The sequence below is a fragment of the Narcine bancroftii genome, chromosome 2, assembly GCF_036971445.1.
Source record: "Narcine bancroftii isolate sNarBan1 chromosome 2, sNarBan1.hap1, whole genome shotgun sequence".
Classification (NCBI taxonomy): domain Eukaryota; kingdom Metazoa; phylum Chordata; class Chondrichthyes; order Torpediniformes; family Narcinidae; genus Narcine; species Narcine bancroftii.
The window spans coordinates 36,280,616-36,303,654 of record NC_091470.1 but is presented as its reverse complement, the minus strand read 5'-3'; the positions used below and the strand labels follow the sequence as shown (position 1 = coordinate 36,303,654).

The 23,039-nt window shown below is 39.6% G+C and overlaps 1 protein-coding gene across 4 annotated transcripts in view; it reads left to right on the top strand.

The window, feature by feature from the left end:
* Window positions 1–1,758: 1,758 nt before the first annotated feature.
* mnat1 (MNAT1 component of CDK activating kinase) overlaps window positions 1,759–23,039 on the top strand; it is a 124,604-nt gene continuing 103,323 nt past the window's right edge. For 3 of the 4 annotated variants that reach the window (XM_069916283.1, XM_069916281.1, XM_069916284.1), the window contains exon 1: window positions 1,761–1,926. In XM_069916283.1, the coding sequence (XP_069772384.1) occupies window positions 1,838–1,926 (89 nt within the window). In that variant the 5' untranslated portion in view covers window positions 1,761–1,837. Of the gene's footprint in view, window positions 1,927–23,039 lie in introns of all 4 variants that reach the window. The other variant, XM_069916282.1, reaches the window with a different exon arrangement.

Here is a 23,039-nt window from a genome sequence, read left to right as displayed (position 1 = left end):
TTTCCAGTAGACGTCTTCTGAGTTTATCTGATCTGCAGTGCTGTATGACTTGATCCAATAATTGGTTGTCCAAATCAGCTGGCATGTAATTGCATCAAACAGCTAGCTGGCGTAGTCTCGTCACGTACTGAGCAATTGTCTGGCCATCTTCTTGTCTCGTTCTCCGAAACAAATGGCGTTGAAATGTAGCATTCGGTGTCACTACATAGTGTGCATTTAATGCATTAACCGCTTTCCGGTACTCATCCTTTCTTCCAGTATTCAAAAGTGTCCTAAATGTTTCCTGAACTGCAGGTCCAGCCGTGAAAAGAAGTAACGCCCTCCTCTGCGGTTTTTGTTCAACTGTACCGGTATCTAGAAATAGGCCACGACTGTCGGCGTAGGATTCAAATTCTTCCAGCCATGCCTTCCACTTCACACTTACAGTGCTTGCATCACCCGTTGGGTCAAAATGAGCAATTCCACTATGTGTTAGAAAGTCACTGTCTGCACCAGCCATGACAAAATATTCCAGCCCCAAAAGTACTAAGTCAAAGAGAAAATTCTTATCACCTTGAAGTTGTCTGTAATCCTCTGTAATCTTGTTTAGTCTTTAATTTTCTTCAAGCTTCTTTCATCCTCATCGCCAATGTCACATTTGTGGCCCGAAATGTGAAGTTAATAAAACATTAAACACAAGTTTTATCAGGTAAACTTCTCAGTGGCTTTATTCTCCCGTTTCCTTTGTTCTCCTGCTTGTGCTCTTATCTCGCTCTCTCATACCACGTGACTTCCGGTATATCTCATACATATTCATTATCATGACATCGTGAACTTGGAGGAATGAGAAGTGAGACTGGACTATGAACCAAATAACTTTTCTGAACTTACACACATACATTACATTCACGTGTGCTTAGAATTAGAAGGGGGTTAATTTAGGTTAGTTAAGTCAGTAGTGATAAGTTAAAGTGTGATTCTGTTTTCATGTTTAAAGATAATTAAAAGCAACTTTTGTTTAAGTAACCATTTGTCTTGGTGAATGTCTATTGCTGCTGGGTTTGTAGGTCCTCTGGGCTCATAACACACCTGATGACTGGAGGGAGAACAAACACTTTTATTAGCTTATAACTACGGGTAGGGTTTCACAGTAGTCTTCAGAAGGGTTCTAGTTCGGGCCGGACGGGAACCAGGGTTATATGTGAGCAGATGGGGGCCAGCCAGCCCCAACCCTGCACTGACCATTTTTATGCAGGAACGCAACTTGACCAGCGGAGCCCCTCCACTTTCTCTTTGTTTACTGGGGGTGCATCAGATGCAAACAAGCAATAGATGGAAATAAACATTAAAAAAATGTGGATACCTGGATGACAATATACGACCTATTGAAGCAAAATCAACGTTTGTTCCAATGGACCTGCCAATCTTTCCATTTCGATCAATTGGACAGCTGCACCAAATGTTAGAATATAGATTTTAATTAAAGCATTCAAAGCACATCAAGACTGCATAAACATTTTGCGAGCAAATACAGATGCATAAGATTTTTGTATTTGTTCAGGTGGTGGTGACTAAAGCTGAATAAACAGCAAGGAAACAATCCGATTTAAATTTAATTGAGGGAAAAGATAAATACAAAACTGGCATGCCTTAATTTCAATCTAAACGGCGCTCGGTCAACACCTGAGCCCGGGAACGGTGACAGCAGTCCCTCCCTCCAGGTCGCGTCACTCGCTTTCCTTGGGGGGGCGGTCCTTCTGCTTAACCTTCCGCCTGTTGCCGGACTGTTTGCGCCGTCCTGAGAGTTGCCGTCGGAGGGGTTTGGCCGCTGCACCGCATCTCAGGGACTTGGCCGAGGATGGATGACCAGAGCTGTCCTCGGTGCAAAACCACCAAGTATCGCAACCCTTCACTCAAGTTGATGGTGAACGTGTGCGGACACACGCTGTGAGTGAACTCCGATGTTTCTGCTGCCCGACCTGCTGAGTTTCTGCTGCACCGACTATTGTTGGTGCAGAGAGGATGTGGAACGGGGGGGGGGACACGGGTCTTCGTGGGCTTTTTATCTCTCTCGAGCCGACGTGCCAATGTCGGTGAAAATGCCTGACTTTGATTTCTTCAGGCAGGTTCTGCTTCGTCTGAAGACCCATTCGAGATGGATGAACAAATCCAAAACCTGACCTACTTAAATGCTTTCAGCACTTTCTGGGGTTGTTTTTTTTGGTTCGGATTTCCACTTGCCACAAGCTTTGATGACCATTATTGTCATTTATTTTAAAATGCAGGGAATTCATCAAGCGGTTTGGTTGAGTGGGAATTCAGCCACTCTGTGGACCAGGAACCAACGTTCTGCCAATGCCATTTTTATGAGCGTTCCATGCTCAATTACTTGCCCTACTGACCTGAACGATTAATTACTTCTATCCTAGTTACTGGATCAGATTTGGTGTGGGCAACCGTGACAGAAAAAAAGCCAGACAAGCTTGAAGAAAAGTGTCAGTGCCACCTCTTTTGAAAACCAAATCAAAAACATTATTATGTCACAGAGAGACTGAATTTGTGCCCGTTTCTAGAAGATCAATCGTGCTATTCCCAATCTACTGTTCTCTGACTTTAGCTCTGCAAATTATGTTCTCTGAACTAGTACAATTCTTCAATTTCCTTTTCAAGTCACTGATCATATTTTCACCATCCTGTCTTCAGTGAAATTATAGCTGCTGTTGTTTTCTCTAAAATGTGTTTTTCTTCACGTCCACCCTGTTTTAATTTTGCCTAAAATTAAATGGTCTTTTCACCATTCATTGATTGGAACAACTTCCCTCTTGCCACCTTATTTGACTCAGTTATGATCGAAGATGTCTCAATCAAATTTCCTTTCAACAAAAACCTACCCAGTTTCTCCAGTGCAACCCTATAGCTGAAATGTACCATCCTTGGAAACATTGAAGACGCACTTGGAGAAAGTTTCATCCCTTCTTAAAGATAAGCAAGCAGATCAACTACAATGCAAGTGTGTTTAATACAGATTAAATGAAATTTAACAGGTTTTGTATTTTTTTAACACTCTTTGCCTCATTTGCTGCTTTCAGAACTCTGCATTTATACAAATCCTGTTGTACAATTCTGGTCTTTATTCAATTCCTGTTTTTAAATCTTCAGTCTTTATACACTTTTTAACATTGGATGTTTTATTATAATAGATTAATATCTTTAAACTGATCACTCTTCCTATTGAGATTGTTTCTCGATGGAATAATATGTCATTTGTAGAATTATTTCTTGAAATGTTTAGACCGTAAGATGTAGGAACAGAAGTAGACCATCTGGCCCAGTGCATTTGCTCCACTATTCCATCATGAGCTGATCCATTCTCCCACTCTGCCTCAGCCTTCTCTCCATAACCCTTGATATCCTGACAGTTTGGATACCCATCATTTTCTGCCTTAAATGCACCCAACAACTTGGTCTCCTCAGCCACAAGTGGTTGCATCCAGAGGTTCACCATTCTCTGGCTAAAGAAATTCCTCTGTATCTCGGTTTTAAATGGGCGCCCTTCAATCTTGAAGTTGTGCTCTCTTGTCCTAGACCCCTACCATGGGAAACAACTTTGCCACATCTACTCTGCCCAGGCCTTTCAACATTTGAAATGTGTCCATGAGGTTCACCCTAATTTTTCTGAACTCCAAGGAGTACAGTCCAAGAGCTGTCAAACACTCACCATATGCTAGTCCCTTCATTCTAGGAATCATTCTTGTAATCTTCTCTAAATCCTCTCCAATGCCAGCATGTCCTTTCCAAAATAAGGAGCCCAAAACTATACCCTGTACTCCAAGTGAGGCCTCATCAGTGCCTTATAAAGCTCAAAATCACATCCTGGTCTTGTATCATATTCCTCTAGATATGAATGCCAGCATTGCAATTGCCTTCTTCAGCACCAACTCACCCTGGAGGTTAACCTTTTGGGTATCCTGTACAAGGACCACCCCCCCCCCCCCCCACCCAAGTCTTTGGAACTCCAAATTTTGAATTTTCTCCCCATCCAAATAATAGTCTGTTCTTTTATTCCTTCTACCAAAGTGCATGCCATTTCTTTGCCCATTTTCCTTATCGAAGGCTCTCTGTTGCCCCTCTATTTCCTCAAACTACCTGTTCCTCAAACTACCTGTTCCTCCACCTCTCTTTGTATCATCTGTAAACTTAGCCACAGAGCAACAATACATATCAGTAACATCCAACATAAAAAGAAGTGACCCCATTCTAGTATCTTTCCTGTAATTCGATGGGCTGTCACCTTGTTGAGCAGCCTTATGTGTGGCACCTTGTCAAAGGCCTTTTGAAAATCCAAATATGCAACATTCGCTGAATCTTCTTTGACTAGACTGCTTGTAGTTTTCTCAAAAATTGCAGAAGGTTTGCCAGGCAAGATTTGCCCTTGAGGAAACCATGCTGACTTTGGCCTATCTTGTCATGTACCTCCAGGCACTTTGTTACCCCCATCCTTGTAGTAGGGGCAGCACAGTTAGCGTAGCAGTTAGCACAATGCTGTTACCGCGTCAGAGATCGGGACTGGGGTTTGAATCCCGCGCTGTCTGTAAGGAGTTTGTGCATTCTCCCTGTCTTCGAGGGTTGTCTGCGTGGATTTCCTCCGGGTGCTCTAGTTTCCTCTCACTGTTCAAAGCCTATCGAAGGTTGTTGGCCAATTGGGTATAATTGGGCAGCATGGGCTCGTGGGACAAAAGGGCTTCTACCATGCTGGATGTCTAAATTAAAACAAAAAAAAGTAAAAATTATGCATTTAAAATTTAAAACTTTCCAATCACTGATGTTAGGCTAACAGATCTATAATTTTCTTTCTGTTATCTCCCTCCCTTGTTAAATGGCGGAGAGACCTTTGCAATTTTCCAGTCTCTCAAAACCATGCCAGAATCTATAAGACATAGGAGTGGAAATAGGCCATTCAGCCCATTGAGCCTGCTGTGCCATTTAATCATGAGTTGATCTATTTTCCCACTCAGTCCTGCTGCACGGCCTTCTCTCCCCATAACCTCTGATGCCCTGGCTGATCAAGAACCTATCAATCTTTGCCTTAAATACACCCAATGACCGGGCCTCTAAAACCACCTGTGGCAACAAATTCCACAGATTTACCACCCTCTGGCTGAATAAATTCCTCTGCATTTCAGTTCTAAGGAGACGCCCTTTAATCATGAAATTGTGCCCTTTTGTCCTCGACTCTCCTACCATGGGAAACCACCTTTTTACATCAACTTTGCCAACGCCTCTCAACATTTGAAATGTTTCATTGAGATACCCCTCATCTCCTAAATTCCATTGAGTACAGGCCAAGAGCTATCAAATGCTCTTCAAATAATTTTTGTTCTTGGAACCTCTTCTGAACCCTCTCCAGCATCAGCACATCCTTTCTTAAACGAGGAGCCTAAAGGTGCTCACGATACTCCCAAGTGATGTCTCACCATTGCCTTGATGACCCTCAATTTCACATCCCTACTCTTACATTCCATTCCTTTTGAAATGAATGAATGTCAGTATTGCATTTGTCTTCTTTATCACTGACTCAACATGCAAGTTTACCTTTAGGCTATCCTGAAAAAAGTGTGCCCATTTATCTTTTTTCTACCAAAGTGAATGACCATACACTTTTCAACCTTGTATTTCATTTGAAACTTCTCTGCTCATTCTCCTAATCTGTCTACGTACTTCTGCAGACACCCTGTTTCCTCAATGCTACTTACTCCTCCACCTACCTTCATATCTTTTGCAGACTTGGTCACAAAGCCATTCATTTCATAATCCAAATCATGAATCTACAACATAACAAGAAGTAGACCCAACACCTACACTTGTGAAACACCACTAGAAACTGGCAGCCAATGAGAATACCATCACTATATTACTTCTTGCCTATCAGCTAATGCTCTATCTATGTTGGTATGTTTCCTGTCATACCATGGGCTCTTGTTAAGTAGCTTCATGTGCAGCACTTTATTAAAGGCTTTCAGAAAATCTAAATACATAACATCCACTGCATCTCCTTCATGCCGCTTCTTGTCACTTCAAACAATTCCAATATGTTTGATAAGCAAGGTTTTAATTGAAGGAAACCATGCTGGCTTTTGCCTATCTTGTTATCCTTCACAATTGACTCTAATATCTTCCCAACCATTGACGTCAGGCTAACTGGTCTATAATTTTCTTTCTGATTCCTAAAAGATCATTACCAATGCCTCCACAATCTCTACTGCTTCTTCTTTCAGAACCCGAGGGTGCAATCCATCTGGTCTGAGAGATATATCCACCCTTAGACCATTCAGGTTTCTGAGCACATTCTCCCTTGAAATAGTAACTGCACTCACTTCCCTGATATCCTTTGACATCTGGCATTCTGCTCATGTCTTCCACAGTGAAAGATGTCTCCCATTATTATTTGTCCAGCATCATTTCCTAATGATCCTATATTTACTCTCTCCTCTCTATTACTCACACACTTGAAGAAACATTTTGTATCCTATTTGATATTGATTGCCTGCCTACTTTCTTATTATTTTATGAGAATTTTAGTTACCTTCTGCATGTTTTTAAATATTTCCCCATACTTTCTTCTCACTAATTTTTGCATCCTTGTATGCCCTCTATTTTGCTTTTATGTTGACTTTGACTTCCCTTGCCAGCCACTTGTGACATTTTTCCATTCTAATATTTCCTCTGTTTGTATTTATCCTGCACATTCCTCATTTCCTGCAGAAGATCCGTCCATTGCTGCTCTGCTGTCTTCCCTACTGGTGCCCCCTTCTAATCTACTTTGGCCATTTACATTCTCTTTGTTTACATCCCATTTCTGCTTCCTCACCACCACCTTTCCCCTTTTCCCCATTTCCATTTCTCCGTTTTCTTTTTTTGAATGCACTGTATGACAACACTTCTAAAACATAAAATATTTCCACCATTCCCACATCTAAAATTCCCTTAACCCCAAATGTCCCCGTCTCCCCCCCCCCCTCCCCCCTGCTCTGAGTTGCCCTTTGTCGGGCAACCACAACTCCCCTCTCCATTTTGATTGCGAACCTGCTCGCAAGCGTCAACTGATTTCGCAGTGACTGTTATTCTCTCCCACCCAACCCCCTCCAGAAAAGACTTTTATCTTTACATATAACAAAGCTCACCCTCTTTTTTTCCCTCCCTTACTTCCATACTTCTCTTTTCTTTCCCTCCTTTAGTTCTTACTTGTACATTATTTTTTCTTCTTTATATGTAGTTTTTTGTCATTCTTTGTTCTTGTTTCATCTCTTCATCTCTCTTTCTGTCTTGCAGGCTTTCTGCAAATTCTCGTGCTTTCTCCGGATCCGAGAACTGTCTGTTTTGCTGCCCCGGGATAACTATTTTAAGTACCGCTGGATATCTTAACATAAATTTATAGCCTTTCGAATTTGCTGCGATAAACTCCTTCCTCTTCTTCAGGAGCTCAAAACTTATGTCTGGGTAGAAATTTTTTTTTGACCTTTGTATTCCAGTGGTTTTTTGTCTTCTCTCATTTTTTTCATTGCCTTCTCCAATATATTTTCTCTTGTCATATATCTCAGGAATTTTACTAAAACGGATCTTGGTTTTGTTGTGATTGTGGTTTCTGGGCTAATGTTCTGTGTGCCCTTTCTATTTCCATTCCTTCCTGTATTTCTGTCATTCCCAGGATCTTTAGGATCCATTCTTTTATAAATTCTTTCATATCTTTGCCTTCTTCATCTTTCTTAAGGCCCACTATCTTTATATTGTTTCGCCTACTATAGTCTTCCATTATATCCATCTTCTGAGCTAACAACTCCTGTGTTACTTTAACTTTTTTATCACTTTCTTCCAAATTTCATTTTAAGTCGTTCACTTCCATTTCTACCGCCATTACACGTTCTTCCACATTTTCTAATCTTTTCCCTACATCTGTTATGACCAGCTCTATTCTACTCACTTTTTCTTAGGTACTTTTCATTTTTCTTGTTATTTCACTAAATTCTAGTATCAGCCATTCTCTTAATGCTTTCATATGTTCTTGAGAAATTATTTTATCTATGTACTGTCCATTCATTTTACCTCCTATTCCTCTGTGCAGAGCTTGGTGTTCTCCTTCTTCTTCCTCTGTCCGCTCTTGGGTTTGTGTCTTCTATTTCTCTTCCTTGTATCTGTGTCTCTTTTGACTTTTGTTGAGCTGCTTTTCTCAGTTTGTTGGGTATTTTTTTTCCATGGTGTCTTGATGTTGGTCCTCTTCTTCTGGGTTGGTTATCTGTTGTGTCTCTAGTTTCCTTTTTGTTTCATTCTCACCTGTCCTGTTCCTGTTATTTTCTTTATCTTCCATCTGGGAGCCCTGTTGTCGGGTCTCTCTCAGCTGATCGTGCTGTGGAGTTTCACTCCACAGCTGATCCCCCCTCCTGTCAGTGTTGTCTTTGTCATGCGCGGTTGTGCACCTCTGTTTGGCTCCGTGAGCCATCTTTGCAGTCCTGCGTTCGATGGATTGCGATGCTGCGGGGTTTCCACTGGCCTCAGGGAGTGGGCTTCTCTTTCCATGGCGGGTCCCTGCTTCTTTGTACAGGTAAGGCCTTCACCTTTCTCTTCTGGCATATTTCTTTCTTCTTTTCTTCCCTTTGTTTTTGGCTTTTCTTTCTTAGGTGCCATTTTCTCCACACCTTTATTTTTTATTTGTTGTGATTTGTGTGTCTGGGGCTTTGTTTTTTTTTTCCTCCTTTTCTGGAATGGGCTGGTATTCTACTACCGGCCACTACTCCATCGAGTAACTCCTCCCGGCCACTGTAATTCTCTACTCCACTGAAATACTGACAGATTTGACTTTAGTTTCTCCTTGTTAAATATCAAATTGATCTCGATTGTATTGTGATCACTGTCTCCTAATGGTTTCTTTAAGCTCTCTAATCACCTCTGGTGCATTACACAGTACCCAGTCCAGTGGGATCATCAACAAGCTGCTTTAAAAAGCCATCTCGTAGCCATTCTACAAATGATCTTTAAGGAAATCCAGTCCAAACTTGATTTTTGCAATCTACTATCAAGTTAAAATCCCCCTTAGCTCTTCTGACATCCCTTTTCTATTTGCTGTTGTAATTTGTTATCCACATCCCAGTTACTGTTTGGAGGTCTGTATATTACTGCCAATTGTCCTTTAACCCTTGCAATTTCTTAACTCGACTCACAATTATTCTCTATCTTCTCTTCCAGTATCACCTCTTTCTAATAATTTGAATTTGTTCCTTACCATGACACGCCCTTTTGATTGCTTTATTGAAAACTGCTTTCTTAATTAATACTCTGTCCATTGGTTTTACCATTTTTAATAGATGTGTAAGCGACTCCCACTGGTGTGTTTTTATTCCTTCAACTTTTGTCTCCATCAATATTGATTCTGCCTACTGATGATTTGCGTTAAGGTCCTTTCTTCCCACTTTTTATTCAATTTATTTTGAGAACCTGGTGTTTGGATCACTGTTAGTTAGTTTGTTCTTAATATTAGTCAAAATATAACTATGTCTGTCAGAAGTAAAACACGAAAGTCTGCAGATACTGTGGTTGAAGTAAAAACACAATGCTGGAGAAAGTCAGAAGGTCAAATGGTTTACTTTTTATAGCAAAGATAAAGATATATAATCAACGTTTTGAGCTTGAGCCCTGCACGAAAGGCTCAAGCCCGAAACGTCAGTTATGTATCTTTATCTTTGCAATATTAAGCACATAGCTGGAGAAACTCAGCAGGTCAAACATTGTATTTTTACTATGTCTGTCAACTCATTTATATCTATTTGTATAATTAATTTATCTATTTGAAATATTTTGTGTATTCATATAAATTTAATTTTAACGTTTTATCATTATTCATTTTTCAACATTATCAATGACTGTTCATGTACCACTCGATGAAATAGCGTTTCTCTGGACAACTGTATACACACAATACACAGTATGTAATACACAGTATATAATACACAACATATAATGTGTGTGTATGTGTACACATATATATATATTTCAGTAATTTATGGGATTTTGGAAAATAGCGTTTAAAATACCTGCTTGTTTTCTGAATGCTTGTTCGATTCAACTGCAAATTACATCTATAGCAGAGTTATTTTTGGATATTTATTTCGACTAAATACCTAAATGGAGTTAGCAAGGACACCGCAGGCTCATATTTAACTCTCCTTGACCAGAAGGGTCTGGTGCCAGCATCAAGACCGTAAACAAAGATGGGGGAAAGTGTGGAGGCCTGTGTGCTAGGATAAGATTATCTAGCATCTTTCTCGCTAATGTTCAGCCTTTGATGAACAAGCTGGATAAATTTAACGATTTGTGCCCTCACGCAAAGAAGGGTTATGGATTGCAATGCTATGTTTTTAATGGAGCCATGGCTAAACAGTGATGTACCTAACAACATGGTGGAACTGGAAGGGTGCACAGTCAACAGGGCTGACATAGTGGCAGTAGTGATGGGTAAAATTAGAGGGGGTGGATTATGCATCAATGTGAAGCAATCATGTGACGGTACACTGTCAAATATATTTGGAATTATGGACACTTTTGAATTTGTATGTGCCTAACATTAATGATGAGAAGCATTTCTTAATTTACCAGAAGCACATGAGAATTTTTTAATAGGAGGAGATTTTAATTTTTGTTTGGATCATTTTTAGAAAGATCTACTTGAGGAGTGACAAGAGCTAAAGCACCAAAAACTACATTGGTATTAAGGAGAGATTTGAACTTAGTAGATGTGTGGAGGAGAATTCATCCTAGAAAAAAGGATTACTCTTTTTATTCAAGGAGACATGACTTACTCTAGAATTGATTATTTTAAAATTTCAGCGCAGATACAAGGTAGAATTTTAGAAGCAGAGAAAAAGCAAGAATTTTGTCTGATCATTCGCCTTTATACATGACAATTGCAACTTATAAAGAGAAATTGGTTTATACATTGTTAATTAAAAAAAATGGATTTTTGTGATTTTTATAAGACATATTCACCTATTTTGATACAAACTTGAACTCTGTGAATGATAAGTTTGAAATATGGGATGCTCTGAAAGCATATTTGAGAGGCAAATTATGTTTTACTTCTAAAATTAAAAAGGAGTATATGAAAGAGATTAATTAGACAAGAGAAATAATGGCCTTGGAAAAGAATCTTTAAAAGGGAAGTTCTGACGATAAACATAGGACAACTAATTAACAAAAAAACTTCATTAAAATACGTTACAAATGTACAGAACAGAAAAAGCAATGACAAGATCTAAACAGATATTCTTTTTTTTTGGCTTGGCTTCACAGACGAAGATTTATGGAGGGGGTAAAAGTCCACGTCAGCTGCAGGCTTGATTGTGGCTGACAAGTCCGATCCGGGACAGGCAGACACGGTTGCAGGGGAAAATTGGTTGGTTGGGGTTGGGTGTTGGGTTTTTCCTCCTTTGTCTTTTGTCAGTGAGGTGGGCTCTCCGGTCTTCTTCAAAGGAGGTTGCTGCCCGCCGAACTGTGAGGCGCCAAGATGCACGGTTTGAGGCGATATCAGCCCACTGGCGGTGGTCAATGTGGCAGGCACCAAGAGATTTCTTTAGGTAGTCCTTGTACCTCTTCTTTGGTGCACCTCTGTCACGGTGGCCAGTGGAGAGCTCACCATATAACACGATCTTGGGAAGGCGATGGTCCTCCATTCTGGAGATGTGACCCACCCAGCGCAGCTGGATCTTCAGCAGCATGGACTTGATGCTGTCGGCCTCTGCCATCTCGCGTACTTCAATGTTAGGGATGAAGTCGCTCCAATGAATGTTGAGGATGGAGTGGAGACAACGCTGGTGGAAGCGTTCTAGGAGCCGTAGGTGATGCCGGTAGAGGACCCATGATTCGGAGCCGAACAGGAGTGTGGGTATGACAACGGCTCTGTATACGCTTATCTTTGTGAGGTTTTTCAGTTGGTTGTTTTTCCAGACTCTTGTGTAGTCTTCCAAAGGCACTATTTGCCTTGGTGAGTCTGTTGTCTATCTCGTTGTCGATCCTTGCATCTGATGAAATGGTGCAGCCGAGATAGGTAAACTGGTTGACCGTTTTGAGTTTTGTGTGCCCGATGGAGATGTGGGGGGGCTGGTAGTCATGGTGGGGAGCTGGCTGATGGAGGACCTTCGTTTTCTTCAGGCTGACTTCCAGGCCAAACATTTTGGCAGTTTCCGCAAAACAGGACGTCAAGCGCTGAAGAGCTGGCTCTGAATGGGCAACTAAAGCGGCATCGTCTGCAAAGAGTAGTTCACGGACAAGTTTCTCTTGTGTCTTGGTGTGAGCTTGCAGGCGCCTCAGATTGAAGAGACTGCCATCCTTGCGGTACCAGATGTAAACAGCGTCTTCATTGTTGAGGTCTTTCATGGCTTGGTTCAGCATCATGCTGAAGAAGATTGAAAAGAGGGTTGGTGCGAGAACTTGGGACAAAAGTGAAATTATGCCCCTTACACAAGGAGATTGAAATCATTGTCAAAGAAATAGTCAATTTAAGTAATCAAAAGATGGGATTAAATATTTAGGGATACATGGAGATAATAACTATTTGCCATTACTTAAAAAGGTTGGAAGATATGAAAAAATGGGTGATTTTACCAGAGATGGGAGTTGGATTTAAATATTACAATTGATGGGCAAAGATGGTCAGATCTCTCTCGAGATTGCATGACAAATTCAATTAATGTATGGTATAAATTAGTTCAATATAATTTTTTTTTACACAAACAATACCTAAGACCACAAAAATTGAACAGAATGAAATCAGATTTTTTTACATCAATGTTTTAGGTGTGGTGAGGAGATCGGAACTTTCTTGCATTCAACTTGGTCATATCCCAAGTAAGACCTTTTTGGGTGGACTTAGGGAATTTTTTAGAACATGTTACAGGCAATGTATTTCACAAAACCCAGATTTGTTTATATTTGGGGAATATAGAAGGAACAAGACTCAAGTTGAAATGATCAATACACCAAACAAAATTTGGTAAATCCCCACCCCACCACACTTTCCCCCCTCCCCTCTCAACCTCCCTGGTACATTTACAATTTAATCTTTAATCACAATTCATACATAAAGAATTTTCAAAAACCAACAAAAAAATGAATAAGCATTATTCTGAATAATTCAGTCCTGCAAAATTGTCAAAAAGATTTAGTCCGCATTGGACACAGTAGCAACAACTGTTTTTCTAATTCTTCATTCCACCTGCACTTGTGGATGATCTTGCACAAACTCTTTTGCTTGTACAAAACTCGAAAATAACTTGTTTTGACCTCCAGGCAAGAAAATCTTCAAGGTTGCAGGATGATACAACACAAATTAATATCCTTTTTCCTCAGAGTCTTCTCAACTGGATTAAATTTTCTTGTTTTTAATAAATCTGCACTTGTATCAGGGTAAAACAAAACTTTACACCCTTCATACTCAAGCGGGTCTTTCCATGCTCTTACCCCTTCTGCCACAAGTGTTAAGATCTCTCTATCTTGATATCAAAGGTATTTAATTAGCACAGAACATGGTTTCTGATTTGCAAGTGGTTTTCCTCAAAGGGCTCTGTGAGCTCTTTCATTCTCAATAGGGTGTTCAAAATTCTCTGCTCCCAACACTTCAGGAATTCATTTTTTAAAGAAGCCAGTTGGATCTTGCTCCTCCACTCTTTCTTTGACCCACTATTTTAATATTTCTTCTTCTGAAATTTTTCAGTATATCTACTTTCGGCTGAAGCTTTTGATTTTCCATAGTTAATACAATAAGTAATGTCTTCCACTGTTGTCACTCTATCATCAACATGCTGCATTTCTTCATTTTCCCATCTAACTTATCTAATTTTCTCTTCATTTCATTCCCTGCATCCAAGTTTCTGTTTATTTCCCCTTTCATTTCCCCTTTCATTCCTTTTAAAAATCTTAACTTCTTTCAGTACCTCCTCTTCATGTTGCTAGTCTTCCTCTTCTTCATCATCTTCTTCATTGCTAATCCTTTGCGAGCTTGACTTTTCTTCCTCTGATGGTGTCACTAAAGGCCCCAGCTTTTCGTGCATGTGCAATTCACTTCTGGGTTCTTCCCCGACACCATCCCTCTGTCGCTGTGGGAGAGCGACGTTGGCACATGTACCTTCCACAGCTTCACTCATCCAGGGAGCACCTCAAGCGCTAGCTCCCTGATTCAAGCTTGCTCTAGGCCTCAGATCTCTTCTGGTCTTCTCTTCGTATCAGGCTCCGGGTAGAGCTGCAGCAGTTTTTTTCTTTCTTTGGAGGCATTTTCAAAATGTTATTACAGTGTTTAAATGTACTTCAAGGTTCAATTAGTTTAAAGCATTACTTATTTAGTACTTTTTTTATTAGTTTATCAGGAGGGTGAGGTTCCTATGTCCTAACCTTATGGCATCACGTGATGTTCCCTGGGTCTGTGATGATTGGTGCTGCTCTCCAACGGCAACATTCCCTGTAGATGCACTCAATAGTGGGGAGGGTTTTCCCTGTGATGTCCTGGGCTGTGTCCACTATCTTTTGGAGGGCTTTGCGGTCAGGTGTTCCCATACCAAACCATGATGCAGCCGGTCAGCACACTTTCCACCACACTTCTGTAGAAATTTGCCAGGGTAGGGAGTATAATTATTGGGGGTGGAGTGGAAATTTGAAAAATATATTTTAAAAAATTAAATAGAAAGGCCAGCTTTTTTTTTATTGTCATTTAACTGTTTGCCCAAAATAACACTGCCTTGGGTGTTATTTTGGGTAAACAATTGTATGAGGGCACAATGTTTATGAAGTTAACATTTCTTCTCAGAGATGCTGTTCATCACTGGGGCTAGTGGTCTTGTGCAGCAATATTTTTGCAGGGCTGTTTTATTGTATGATGATCCTGCCCACTAATGCAAAGGATGTGAGATTGTAGCTCTGTGATGCTACAAGAGTAGAGTTTTACTGAGTGGTCAGTCCGAATGTTTTCAGCCCTCTGTCAATTCATCTTTCACCTGGACTTAAGGCAACTGACAGCAATTAATTCCATGATTCTTGATTTTCAGATTGTCTGTTTTCCCTCATTATGAAAAGCAAGTGACACCATTTAGAAAGCAGAAGAAACAATTTTGGATTGTGGACTTCAGTTAGTGTGATGACTGTGTCATCATTTTGGTTGTATGGAAGATTGAAGGAGATTCAAACTAGAGGACATGGTTTAAGATTGAAGGGGGAAAATTATAAGGGGAACATGAGGGGAAATTTATTTATGCAGAGGGTGGTGGGGATGTGGAATGAGCTTCCGGCAGACATGGTCGAGGCGGGATCATTGGTTACATTTAATGAAAGACTGGATCGTTACATGGATAGGTGGGGACTAGAGGGGTATGGACCGGGTGCTGGTCAGTGGGACTAGGAGAGTGGGGATTTGCTACAGCATGGACTAGTAGGGCTGAACTGGCCTGTTCTGTGCTGTAAGTGGTTATATGGAAGATAGAACGAAGGTGGTTGAAGTCAAACTTTTCTTTTGGTTTTAACAATTTCACATTAGAATACAGCAAGTCTACAATATTTCACATTTCTACTGTTAAACAATGCTTTACTGCCCTCTAAAATGTTCTCCCATCTCTTGTCTGGCTACTTTTCTGCCTTTCTCTTTGAACATAGTTCAATTTCATTTTAGACCTTTGTTTTAAACCCTAAATTGTAATAAAATTAGAAACCTGTGATTTGAATCTTATCATTGAACTTCAGTTGAATATCTTTGAATTTTAATGGTTTATTCACTCTCAAGTTAGTGAACTAATTATTTCCTGTTGTTTGAATGCATTATAATATTTTGTAACCCCACAGCCTTTGCACCAGCTATTAGGTGCAATTTGGTTGCATGATGGAATACCCTTCACGTAATAGAAAGGTGAAACTACAACAACATGCATGAAATTTGAAACCATCAGGGAAAAGCTTTATATTGATTGGCAACCTGAACATTCTTTCCCTCCATAGACTTTGGCTTCAATAGGTTGCCATCTACCAAATAAATTGCACTTACTTATCTAGTCTACTTAAACAGCACTTTGCAAACCCATGACCTCAAATGATGACGTTAAAAAGACAAGGGCAGCCAGACTTACAGAAACACTGCCACCTGCAGGCTACCTTCTATTTGGATTTGGAAATTAATAATATTTTTAATTTGTTGCTGGTTATAAATTATGGAATTCCCTTGGCTTTAGCATTATGGAATTACCATCACTTGAAAAACTGCAGTAATTTAGGGAGATAGTTTATCCCCACCTTCTCAAGAGCAATTGACCATCATCAAGAATGGGTTTAGCCGTGCCAACATGTTAAGTACAAAACAAACGAACATGAGGATAAACCTTGATACTTATCTTTGCCAGATGCAACAGTCCATGATGGCATTGTTGGAAGTGAACATTTTGTAATCTTTGTGGAGGTAAGATGCTACCTATAATGAACTGTAATTGTACAAATGTCATACAGGCAGAACCAGCATCATAACAGGGCATATGAGATAAAATAGAACCTGAGCAGCAGCAAAAAAGTTCACTGTCCTAAACTTTAACCTCATGAATGGCCTCAATGTGCTGTTCATAACAATCAAGCCAGTGGATCACCCTTGATTCATTGAGGACATGCTAGGAGCAACATCTAAAAATGCCAAACTGGCAAAGTGCAATGTGGGATGACCTTTCTAGTTGTCTCGAGGGATCAAGGATGATTTACCTCCACTTTGGTTTTATAGATTCTAAGGTGACTGAATAGGTTAATAAAGCAACTGCAGATTCTTTTACAAATAGGACAGGAGGTGATTGAAAGGAAGTGTATACTTTGTTTATGCAGGCCAGTATACATATGATGCATGAATACAAGGTTCTCAATACTACCTTGAATTTTCCTTCTCTGCTGAGCTCTCATGGACCAACTTCTAAGGGTCAGTGGAGATATTGCCATTTTCCAAGAGGGGTTTTGGTCATATTCTTGAACTTTTAATTCTTCTTCTCTGGAATTTTCTTCCTGTGGCAAAGCTCAGAATAACATTGAAAATACTGTTTAGCAGCATGTTTAGCATAGCCGATGGGACAATGTTTTATTGGATGGAATCATAACTTGTAAGAGGGATGTGGTTGTTGGAAATTAGTCCAGGGGAGAGACATTGCTGAAGGATTTCAGGGACAACCATCTTCATCTGCTTTGTTATTGAGCTTCCTTCTATCATAAATTCAACAGTGAGATGTTGGTGGAAGATTGTAAAATGTTAAATTCCATATGCAACACATTGCAACCAAGACAGATAAGGACAGCAGTAACATAAAAAAGCACCATGTTTCCTTCCAAGTTGCATACTATCTTGTCTTGGAAATATATTACCATTGCTTGTCACTGATCTTAATGCTTGAATATAGTAGCTGAAAACTTTGTGGATGCATTCTCATTGGATGGAGTTCAAGAAGGCCACTCACCATAAGAGAGTTGTATAGCACAAGAAGTGGCCTTTAGTCTACTGAGCCCATGCAAACCATCAAGCAATGATATTTTCAAAAGTAAAACCTGAAAATATGCAGACAATTTTCTATACCTTGATGAAGGGCTCAGATCCAAAATGTCGGTCATTTATTTTTATCTTTGCTATCTATATAAAGGACACTGTTTGACCTGCTAAGCATCTCCAGCTTTGTATTTTTACAAGGACATATTTGCATTCACCAGCAACAATGATAAGTCACATTACAGAGAAGAGGTGGAAAATCTTGTGAAATGGTCTGAGAGTAACAACCTGTGTTTCAACATGGACAAGATGAAGGAGATGATCGTGGACGTAAGGAGGACCAGGAACAACCACCTTCACTACACATCAACAATGCTAGTGGAGAACATAAAGATTCTTGGAGTTCACTTAACTAGTGACCTATCATGGGCACACAACATCTCTCCCTTTTCAGGAAGGCGCAACAGTGACTGCACTTCCTGAGAAGACCAAATCGGGCAAGGCTACCAGTCACCATGACATCAACCTTCTCTAAGAGCTCTAACGAGAGCGTCCGGGCTGGCTGCATCACAGTGTGGTACAGTTGCTGCAGGGAAAAGCAATCCACAGGACCATAACAGTGGCAAAGCGGATCACTGGAGTCTTGCACCCCCCCGCCCCACCCCAAACATCGATGTGATATACCAGGATTGTTGTCTGAAGAGGGCATGCAAAATCATTGAGGACCCCCTTCTACCTTGCACATAGCATCTTTCAGCTGCACTTGTCAGGGAAGAGATACAGGAGGATCAGAGCCAGCACCACCAGGCTGAGGAACAACTTCTTCCCACGGGCAGTGAGAATGCTGAACATCCAAAGGAACTGCTCATACTAAACATCAGAGAGTCTCATTTGCACAAAACTATTTTTATTTATTTTTATAGATATAATACTTAGATATGTATTATTTGTCTGTATGTGCATTATATCTGGTTGTGTGTCTGCATGTTTTGCACTGAGGACTGGAGAATGCTGTTTCATTGGTTGTACTTGTACAATCAGATGACAATAAACTTGACTAGGGGCAATTTACAGTGCCCAATTAGTTTACTAATCCTCATTGGGATGAGGGAAGAAAATTGAGCACACAAGGGAAAGCCACACAGTCGCAGGGAATATGTACAAAATCCACGGAGACAGCCCTAGAGGTTGAGGTTGAACTAAGGTTACTGGATCTGTGAGTTAGCAGGTTCACAAGGTTGTGCTACTGTGCTGTATCACCACCACTACAAGGGTATTTAGAAATGGGTAATAAATGCTAATTTTGATAACATCCAAAAATTGAATTAAATACATTTTACAGTCCTAATGCATGTTCCTAGGACACCGAGGACTTGATTTAAAAAAAAAAACAAAATTCAGTTCAATTTAGGAATGTATTTTTAGTGTGCATCTGCATGGAAACTACTTCATCAAAAACATTTTCTTTCAGGTAGTTACAATCACGTTGTATTTTACCCTGATTATGAGAATGCTCCTTACTCTTCCAGCTCTTTTCACGATCGTCACAATACTGACCAGATTATTCTGCCAATGAATTAAAGTTTAAAGTTCAGATTTATTGTCAGAGTATGTGCGTGCCATCACATACAGCCCTGAGATTCTTTTTTTCATGTGGGTCAAGCTGAATTTCTGCTCATCATTAGTGCAAAAAAACTATACTCAAGAAAAGAGCTTAATATAAAAGAAAGAAATGTAAACAAACAACAATACTGAAAATAAATATTCAATGATAAATGATGTGCAAAAAAAGTCCTTAAATGAGTCTCTGAGTTTATAGTTGAGTAGTCTGATGGTGGAGGGGTAGTAACTGTTTCTGAACCTTGTAGTATGAGTCTCATGGCACCTATACATCTTTCCTGATGGCAACAGTGAGAACAGAGCATGTCCTGGGTAGTGTGAATCCTTGATGATTGCTGCTGCTTTCCGATGGCAGCATTTCATGTAGGTTTTCTTGATGATGGGGAGAGTTTTGCCTGTGATTTGCTGGGCTGTGTCTACTACCTTTTTCAGGGTTTTCTGCTCAGAGGTATTGGTGCTCCTATACCAGGGTGTGAAGCGGCCAGTCAGCACACTTTACCACTCTACGGCTATAGAAATTTGTCAGGGTTTTCAATGTCATATCAAACCTCCTCACACTCCAAGCATTGTCATGTGTTCTTCATGATGACATTTGTGTGTTTGGTCCAGAATAGGTGTAGATGACATGTTCCAGCTTCTAATATTTCACAATCTCAAAACATCATCTTCCAAGCGAAGTAAGCCTCGATATTCCGAATTGTATCTTATTCATCCAAATAGATCAAACTTCATAATTGCAGCTGTAAATAGCTTTAATTTTTTCATTGATAAAAGCGAATAAACATTTTCATAGCTTCGCACTTCATAACGATGAGTAAAACAAAGCATATTGTAAATGATAACAACTTCAAACAAATATAAATGAATTAAAATGATAATAAATGATTAATGATGAATAATAATGATAAACTCAAAAAGTTTCTCGAGTGATCTTACTCTCCTTCCATGGTTCTTCCAAGAATGAGGTCATCTACTTGGATATTTATTATAACATATGCTGTCATGGTAACTCTACAAAAACAATTAATCCTTAAAGGGAAAGTCATAGAACAACCATAAATCATAAACACAAGGTTTTAACCTCTACAATAGGTCCTCTGAGATGGTGACTGCCAGGAATTTAAATTTGCTTAAATATCTCTGATCTCTTAATGATCACTACATCGTACACGTCTGGTTTTCCCCTTCTAAAATCCCCAATCAGCTCCTTGATTTTGGTGATATTGAGTTGTGGTTAGTCTACCATTTAGCCAAGTTTTCAATCTTCCTCCTGCATGCTGACTCCTCTCTCCTTTTTATACAACCCATGACCATGATATTATCAGCAAATTTGTAGATGGTGTTATTATTGTACCAAGCCCACAGTCATAGGTGTACAGCGAGTGAAACAAGGGGCTAAGAATGCAGCCTCGTCGTGCTCGGCTACTGAAGAAGATTGTGGAGGAGATGTTCTTACCAATCCTCCATAAGAGCATTTTGAAAGCTATCATTAAAGCAATTTAAAAGAAAAAAAATTCTACATGGTTAAAATTTGTTGTCAGCACAGAGATTTATTGGTTTAAGATAAAACAATTTTGGGGATTTTATAAATTGATCTAAAGCTGAAAAGATTCAATCCCATCAACTTGATTTTGAGCTTGAAGCTGATATAAACTCTAGAAAATCCATTCGTTGAAACCTAATTATGAAATATTTTATTTCAACTGTGGCAGTGAGCTCTATTTTGTCGTGACTTGCACCAAACCGTTTGAGAGAGAGTTCCTGAATTATCCTGTTAGAAAGACTTTTTTTGTTTTTAACATTCCCAAGAATTGCATTTAATTTCAGTTTGACAAGTTAATGTGCCAGCTGCTCCATTAACTGAGAAAATACCCCGGTATTAAGTTGCAGAAACATCAACTAGTTTTGGATGGTAATTTAGCTGTTTCTAGAAACTGGTTCTAGCAAGCTGAGGACCTCCAGCACCATGGTGTCACATGACTCAGTGTATTTATATAGGTGGTGGAATACAATACAGGTGTGTTTAATCCTTTGACTGTTGGCAAACAGAGGGAGAGTTTGTAGATAATTAGCAATGACTTGTGTGGGTTATTCTGACTAATTCTGTTCTACTGCAAATAGGATCTCGGCAGAAAAACTCCATGAGTTCAGCATTCTTTAATTTTAAGTTTGCCCAGAAACTTTATTTGAGATCAATTTGTATTGATTGATGTGTTGAAGTTGTATTCTTTTTCTAATTTGGTTTAAGACTTTATATTTTAATATTTATGCAAGAAAAATGTATATTATAATTCAGTTTTTGCTGACTGCTGGAGTGTTTTTATTCTTTTCAAAATTGAAAATTGTCATTCCCTATTTATAAATCTTACTTAGATTCAGATTGATCTTGTAACTTGCCAGACATCTAAAGATATGGCCTTACTTACTGCAAACCTCGTTCTGCCCTAATTTGTTCAACAATGATGTATCAAAGTGTTTTAATTACTTGACTTGTCTTAACCATTTACAGAGCGGAAACAGGCCATGTTGGCCTTTCGAGTCCGGAATTTAGTTAAATCAGAAATGAAAAGGTAGAATCAATAATGTTGACAAGAAATTAGTAGTGAGATGGATTATCTATCTGGCTCATTAATATCGTTCAGTGAAGGAGATCTTCATTCTTACCCATTCTCCTCTAAATTTGGTTTCAAACCTTCAAGTTTGAATGACCCATACTACCCTCTGAAGTTGCTTGGTAAGCCACTCAATTTATGGACAATTAGGGATTGTTATGAGCCCAAAGGACCCCAAAACCCAGCAGCAATAGATATTCACCAAGACAAATGGTTACTTAAACAAAAGTTGCTTTTAATTATCTTTAAAGATGAAAACAGAATCACACTTTAACTTATCACTATTGACTTATCTAACCTAACCTTCTAATTTTAAGCACACGTATATGTAATGTGTGTAAGTTCAGAAAAGTTATTTGGTTCACAGTCCAATCTCACTTCTCATTCCTCCAAGTTCACTGGTTGCAGGCAATTCTTATACTGTGCACAGAATGAAACATTTATAAAGTTCACCAGGCTTTGGTGCTTGAAAGGTAAATGGTTACTGCTCAGGAAGGTTCTTGTTGATTTTCAGAGAGAGATTTGTTGTACACTGGACACCCAGCCACTTCAGTGTCTCTCGGGGTTCTCCATATGATCACCTCTTTCTTTCAGGTCACCACAGAGTTCCTTTTTGTTTCCCTTATTTCAAGTGAAACATTCGACAGCCAGTCCTCTCCTCTTGCATGAACCACAAGGGCTGAACTAAGAACTCACAACCCATCTTCTCTCTCTCTCTCTCTCTCTCTCTCTCTCTCTCTCTTTCTCTCTCTCTCTCTCTCTCTCTCTCTCTCTCAGAGAAAGCATGTGATTCTGTCTGCTTGGAAAACCACATAACCCTCCTAGAACAGTGAGCTCCCTTCAGACCATCTGCAGCTCTGATAATCTCTTTAATCTGTTGCCTTTTTGTGAACAACAATCCATTAGTGAAGTCTCTTGAGCACTCTCCAAAGCTCTTGCAAAGGCTGTGGGGCCGATAACGTTAGCAGACCTCCAGTATTTCAATAAGATCTGTTTTAAAGTGTTTGTATGTGACCTACACTAACAAACCTTTTCCAATTTATCTCCCCAAGACATATCTATATACTCTGTCACAGGGATGAACAATACATTCTTGGCCTTGGCAGTGATGTTTGTATCTTGTAAATTTTGTTAAACTTGAGGTTTTGTTTCATGGATACCAAGAAAGCTTTATTTGCAGTTGATTGTTGGTTCTCCAGAGGAATTTTGTTAAAACCTTACAGCATCAAGTGATAATAGCTTGATTTAGTTATTATTACTGAACAATAGAGGGACTTTTTTTAAAAAAAAGCATTGTTCAG